The 6483-nt window shown below is 60.7% G+C and overlaps 1 protein-coding gene across 1 annotated transcript; it reads left to right on the top strand.

Annotated features, from left to right (window-relative positions):
• The first annotated feature begins 493 nt into the window (after window positions 1-493).
• Window positions 494-6483, top strand: GGTG_02993 (hypothetical protein). The gene is made up of 3 exons (XM_009220771.1): window positions 494-2825; window positions 3014-3624; window positions 3771-6483. Exons 1-3 carry the CDS (start codon window positions 1428-1430, stop codon window positions 5998-6000), a joined length of 4239 nt encoding a protein of 1412 aa, XP_009219035.1. The 5' UTR covers window positions 494-1427; the 3' UTR covers window positions 6001-6483.

Raw genomic sequence — 6483 nt, 5'->3', positions numbered from 1 at the left:
CAGTTGGTGCCAGCTTAGTGTACAGCGCTATGCGTTTGTTCACCGTGCACCCGTGGCACACTAGTAATCGCTGGTGATTCCCCTACATTGTAGTGATTGCTCACGCGAGATGTGTGGTCAACGGGATTTGCTCGAGCGCTGGAGGGGGATTCGTTAGCAGGAACGACAGCCAGCCAGGCCGGGATGGAAGCCGTCCCCCACGTCGGTGCGTGCGGTTTTTTGTTGGCTGTTGCATTGCTCGCGTGTCCCAGAAATGGGGTCATTTCTAGTCGCAAGTCTGTTGCCACTGGGTCGAGGCAAACTCGCAAGCCGCCGCCCCTTGCTACCCCTTTTGACCCCGTTTCCCGCTGGCGCGATGTGACCATCCGTCGCGGCACTCGCCAGAGGGAGGAGGGCGAAGGAGAGGGGCGACTTTGCTAGGACTTTTTTGATGGCTCGGCACCAGTCGGGATCCTCAGATGTTCGATTTGTCGGCGCCTCAACTGCGCCAGAACATCATTCCATCTTGCCGAGTCCCCAGCCCGCTCCGGCGCGTACATGTTTCACGTCTGCTCATGACCCCGACCTCCCCCTCCGGCCCTGCCAGTGAAACAACGGCAAGAGGAGGAGGAAGAAGAAGAAAAAATAGAAAAAATAGACGACAGGCACGCCCGACGGCGGTGAGGCTGCTGGTGTAATCGCTCAAGAGGAATCCGCCGCCCGCATCTTGGGAGGGGCCGCACCTGCCGTTTCCGGCCTTCACGTTCTCCAGTATTGCGCTTCCATTATTGTTCTCGAAATTCGCCCGCAGCTTGAAATGAAGATAATGGGGATCTAGCCCGCCTTTCCCCCCAGTGGACCGACCTGCTCTGACCCTTGTCAGGAATACTATCGCCTTGCCCGACCTTTATTAGGCGCCTTTATGTGCCTTTGCCGGCGTTACTCGTGCACCAAGCGACGGCGCCAGTCAAGAATTGTGCTGTTGGCCGCCGTCGAGCCAGGATTCCAACGGACCGCATGATCCGTGCTTGCTAATTTCGGACCAGCCCTCACAACCTCAACCAAGCTCGGGCTACTGGCAAATATCCAGCCCTCTGACCAAGGGGACGAACAAGAAGCGTCTGGCTCTCGTACCTACCTAACCCACTGCCACCAACCTTTTACCCACCCGTCGGGCCCCCTGGCACCGTCCCTCTGGAGATCGGCTGGCGCCCTGGGTTGGTCCACGATATTTTGGAGCTACAACTCTCCCTTACTTTCCTCCTGCCTGTGTTTTTCTTTTCGCCCTGGGTACGCGAACCACGACGACACACATTCCAGCCAGACGACGATCGGACGCCTCGTCCAAGACACGAGCCCGCGCCGTGCCACGAAACCCTCGCTGTACCTCCTAGACTTCGAAGCAGCGTCGCCTCCCTCCGAGGCACGCTGCCAGCCCGGGCTTCGTGATGGAGCCTGGGCAATACTACTACCCTGGGGACTCTCGGATCCCTCAAAGCGCCCCGTTCCCTATCCTGCAGAGCTCCCCGTTCCCGACATGGCAGTCTTCGTTCGAGCTGATGCAGCCTGCCATGGCGCCTCCACTCGATGATGCCGGTATGATGAGCAATGCCTACGCGAGCGGCATGTCCGTCCCCCCAGTGGAGCAGCAGCAGCAACTACCACAACAGCAGCTTGCTTCCTCGACCGTACACCCAGAACCGATGCCGTCGACACTGCAGTTGATGGTACCACCGGGGGAAGCATTACTTCCGACGGAGACACTTGACTCGGCACCACCGCCCGCGATGCAGTCGGTCCTCGAACCGTCGCCCATGCAAACATTCGCTCCAGCACCCTTGCCCACGACGCAATCGATCCTGGAGGCCGAACCCACAGCACAAACTCTCGTTGGAAATTCACCGCTCCAGATGCAGTACGCTCTGGAACCAGTTCCAGAGCCAAGACCCGCTCAGCAGCCATATGCTTCAGAATTAATGCTCGCAGACCAGTCGTTTCCCGACGAGCCAGCAGTTGCCCAACAACCATTGGCTTCAGGATCGCCGCCCACAGGACCCACGATACCCGAACCAGCACCCGCCCAGGAAGCGATTTCCTCGGGATTGGTGCTCCCGCAACATTCGCTCTCCGAACCGGAGACCATAGTGCAAACGCCTACGTCGGTGCTGCCGCCGGAGACGCCAGCGACCCCAGAAACAACACACGTGGCGCAACCGACATCAGAATCACCGACTAATTCTGTTACCGATGACACCCGGGAGCCAAGTACCCCGACAACCCGAGACTCGATGGTGACAGTTCGACTGTCTGAGCCCGCGTCCGTTCAGGGTGGCGACACGTCCACCTTTGACGGCCGCCCGCAGCTCGCCCCTGTACGGAGGAGTCTGTTCACGAACGAGTACACGTACACGCCGACAAAAGCGATGGCCGAAGTCCTCACCGAGGAGGTTATCGTGGACGGGAGGGCATCTGCCGTTGTGGGCGTTGATGCGGGTGCTGGTGTTGGTGACGGAAATGGCTTGCGAAGCTTGCAGGAGGAGCTCGAGGATGGTGGTGGCGCTGACACGGACAGCAAAATACAAGTCCCCGAAGCTGGGAAAGCAGGCGCTGGCAAGCGCCCGGGGAGCACGAGCTCACTTCTGCAGCAACAAGCGCCCCTGGGCACTGCAGCCACCCTTGGAGCTGCGCCGCTAGCGTCTGCTGATGACCCGACTACGGTTGGACCTGCCGACGGCGCAGCGGTGGGCGCCGGCGACAGCTCGCCAACCTCTGAAATAGACGAGCCTGTCGACTGGGACGGCCTCAAAAAAGAAGACGAGCAACTACGTGAGCAAGAAGCCGACAATGTAGGTGCCTGGGATTATTTGTCGATTTTGTTGAGGTTGGGTGCTGGATCCGCAGCTTACTATCGCGGGCGCAATTAAGAGGCGGCGCTGTGGTGCACACCCACCCTCCGAATCCCCCGTACCTTTGCAGATTACTGCGAAGGCTGCTAATGACGCCGACTAATAAATCAAATGTGCCCCAACCACAGACTGCGTTGCTTCTTGCTCGGCTGGAGCAGGAAAACGCTAAACTGGCAACGAACCCAAAGACTGTCAAAGTCCAGCCGGCCGAGGCGCAGAGATCACCGAGGAAGAAATCACGACCGCCGTCCATGGCCATGCTTCGAGATATGGTTAACGGCCCTACACCCCCCGCGCTGCGGTACTCGATGCTACCACCACCTCCAATGACGGATCTAGAATTTTACGCGGCCTTGGTCCAGGACTATGAGCAGACGGCGGCCCGCCTGCCGACGCTGCTGTCCAACAAGATTCGCAAGGGCATTCCGCCCCCCCTGCGCGGCGTCGTCTGGCAGAGCATGTCGGGAGCCCGCGATGCCGCGCTCGAGGAGGAGTTCGAGCGGCTCTCGGGGCAGTCCACCCCCTTCGCGGGCATCATCAGGAAGGACCTGGGCCGCAGCTTTCCGGGCGTCGAGATGTTCCGCGACGCCGAGGGCGAGGGCCAGCGCATGCTCGGCCGCGTGCTCAGGTGCTTCAGCGTCTACGACCCGGAGATCGGCTACTGCCAAGGTCTCGCCTTCCTGGTTGGGCCCCTGCTGATGCACATGCCTGACAAGCAGGCATTTTGCGTGCTAGTAAGGTACGTCGTGCACCGTTTTCTGGTTCTGGTTCCCGGGAGGCGGATGGAAGCGAGCGAGCGGGCGGGCGGGTCAAGGCGCACGGGCGGCGCGGGTGTTGCGCGATGATGGGCTCGCCAGGGTTTACTAACAGGAGCAACACAAACAGATTGATGGAAAACTACGACCTGCGCAGTTGTTTCCTACCGGACCTTGCCGGGCTGCACGTGCGAATCTACCAGTTCTCGCAGCTGCTGCGAGCCAGTCTGCCCGCTCTATCGGCCCATCTGGATGGTTTGCAGGTGGACCCTGTCTACGTTTCACAGTGGTGGCTCTCCTGTTTCGCGGTGACGGCACCTCTGCCGATGCTCTTCCGGATGTACGACGTGCTGTTTGCCGAGGGCGTGTCGGAGACGCTGATGCGGGTGGCCCTGTCGCTCATGCGCAAGAACCAGGTCCGCCTGCTGGCGTGCAGCGAGCTGGAGGACGTGATGCAGTTGCTGCTGTCACGCGCCTTCTGGGACTGCTACGGCTACAACGCCGACGAGTTTGTTAGCGACTTTGTCAGGCTCAGCGACGTGGTGGACCGCGAGAAGCTGGCGCAGCTGGAGCAGGCCTTCCACCGCGAGGCGCAATTGGCCGCCACGGCTGGCGCCAACCCAAGTGGCGCGCGCCAAACGTCTGATGTTACCACGTCAGCCTCCCGATTTCTGGGCCGACTCGCGACCTCAATCTCCAGCAGCTCCACTTTCTCCAGTAGGACCGTTATGGCATCGGGCACGGCCAATTCCACACCGACCACCTTGCAACCTGCACCCTCATCCAAACCATCAACCGCGATCGCGCAAACAACCAACACCGCCGCCCCCGACCCCGCCGCCACCAACAACCCCGACGCCAACACCCCCAGCGCCGCTGCAGCCACCTCTGCAGCCGCCAACCTCAGCCCCGGCCTGGTCGCCTCACCTCGCTCCACGAGCATGCTTCGAAGAAGCGCCTCCAAACAGAGCATCGCCTCGACCCTGAATTCCATGGAGGCGAACTCCACCTCGACTTCGTCCGCCGCCAGCGTTCTCAGCTCCGCATCCACCGACGCCACCTCCCTCTCGCGCGACTCAGCCGCCTCTGACGCGCCTGTCGTCCGCCGCTCCGCCACCCACCCGGCGTCCTTTGGCAGCTCTGCCTCCCAGCTGCAAGGTCCCGCCAAGACTGGCAGCTCCGACGACGAGCGCTACCTCAACAGCCAGATCGAGGATCTCCTCACTGCCCTAAGCGACCTGCAGCGTCAACAGGCCCAGCTGGCCGACCAGCTGCAGCGCGAAAGAGAGGGGAGGGAGGAAGATCGCCAGGCGGTACGGTCGCTGCTCACGGGGCTAAAGCAGGTTGACATCCCCCCCTCAACACCACCCCCTGCAGACGTTCCTGAAGATGGCGCTTCGGCCGCCGCCCCGCTTGCCGGCCTGTTCGTCATCGTGGAGGAGAGGTTCGGGGTCAGCAATAGCCAGGACGACAACCAGGATGATGAGAAGACCAAGAGCTTGTCAGCGTCGGAGACCAAGGCGCAACTGCGAGAACAGTTGGCGCGCGCCAAGGAGCAGTTGGCGCAAGAGATTGCAAAGGGCCAAGATAAAACCCGTCAGCAGGTCGACCTGGAGCAAGAAATATCGTCACTCAAGGATCAGCTTCAGGACAGCCGTTCCCACGTGCGAAACATGCACCAGGATAAACAGCGCCTGGAGAAGCAGATCCATAATATGAGGGCGCGCGCCTCGGCTGCCGAGACGGCGGCTGCGACCACTGCCAACCCCACCCCCGAGGGCGGTAACACCGCCGCCGACTGGCTAAGCAGGGCAACGGGCGTAGGGGGAGCAAGCCCACCGGCCGCAAAGGGGGGGCTCCGCGAGTTGAAGCTCGGTCGCAGCAGGTCCACTCCATCGCAGATCTCAACCGGGTCAACAGGCATGTCGAAGCGAGCTTCCACCATGACGACTCACTCGCTCCTGCCTCCGGCCACTGCCGAGCCGACCAACGAGCATGAAGCGCTCCTGCTCGAGCTGGTTCAGGCAAAGACGGCCGAGGCCATGGCAAGGCAAGAGGCCGACGAGGCTAAGCAGAAGCTCGAAAGGCTGCGGAAGACGATCGGCATGACTCCAGAATCGGCCTCGAACGGCCCCCCCACGTCCAACGCGGCCTCGACGGCAGCCTCGACGGCAGCCTCGGCGGCCATGGGCATGTTTGGTCGCTTCACCACGGCCGTTTCCGAGACGGCGGCCAACAAGACAGCCTCGGTGCCGCCCGCCGCCAACGCCGCCCCACAAACGGCCGTTGCTCCCCCGCCTGGCCCTGCTAGCGCGCCGGCGACAGCTGTCGGCGGCTTCTTTGGCTGGAGACGAGGCTAGATCTCTCCATGCCACATACCCGTTGCCAGAGCTCCTGGCTGTTTGGACACACCCGATTCGAAGCTCGAAAGACATCTATAATACTGCCATCATCTGTGGTCGGCCTAGATCACCATTCTCTCTGCTTCAGCCTTTTCTTCCAACATCGCAAACGGTGTTCCGCGTTGCTTTTGTTCTTCTTCTATATCGCGCTCGGGGAGGCAGATTTTCATTTTCAAACAATATTGATACCACAGAAGCCTGGGTCAAGGCATATTTGCATCGAGCAAAACAAAATCATGAGGATTGCATGGCATTTGCAGAGCCGTTGCATTTTATTTAGGGAACCCTTCTGGGATGACAGGCGGGGATGGAGCAATGCGTTCTTGCTGTAACTTACAGGGCGACGTAGATATTTCTGGTTGTTTTTAGCCCGGTCAGAAGCGACTGGGCCGGTGCATGAAGTTGAATCTTTATGGGGCTTAAATGCCGAAGACTGCATCC

Source organism: Gaeumannomyces tritici, assembly GCF_000145635.1.
Source record: "Gaeumannomyces tritici R3-111a-1 unplaced genomic scaffold supercont2.2, whole genome shotgun sequence".
In the NCBI taxonomy this organism is placed as follows: domain Eukaryota; kingdom Fungi; phylum Ascomycota; class Sordariomycetes; order Magnaporthales; family Magnaporthaceae; genus Gaeumannomyces; species Gaeumannomyces tritici.
The sequence above is the reverse complement of the archived record's forward strand: the minus strand, read 5'-3'. Positions and strand labels throughout refer to the sequence as shown.

What these genes read in the sequence shown, in the direction of transcription:
- GGTG_02993 (XM_009220771.1), top strand. Translation starts at nt 1,428, where the DNA reads ATGGAGCCTGGGCAATACTACTACCCTGGGGACTCTCGGATCCCTCAA. An exon ending in GTGAGCAAGAAGCCGACAAT is followed by an intron (nt 2,826 to 3,013) that starts GTAGGTGCCTGG and finishes CCCCAACCACAG; the next exon opens with ACTGCGTTGCTTCTTGCTCG. An exon ending in GCATTTTGCGTGCTAGTAAG is followed by an intron (nt 3,625 to 3,770) that starts GTACGTCGTGCA and finishes CAACACAAACAG; the next exon opens with ATTGATGGAAAACTACGACC.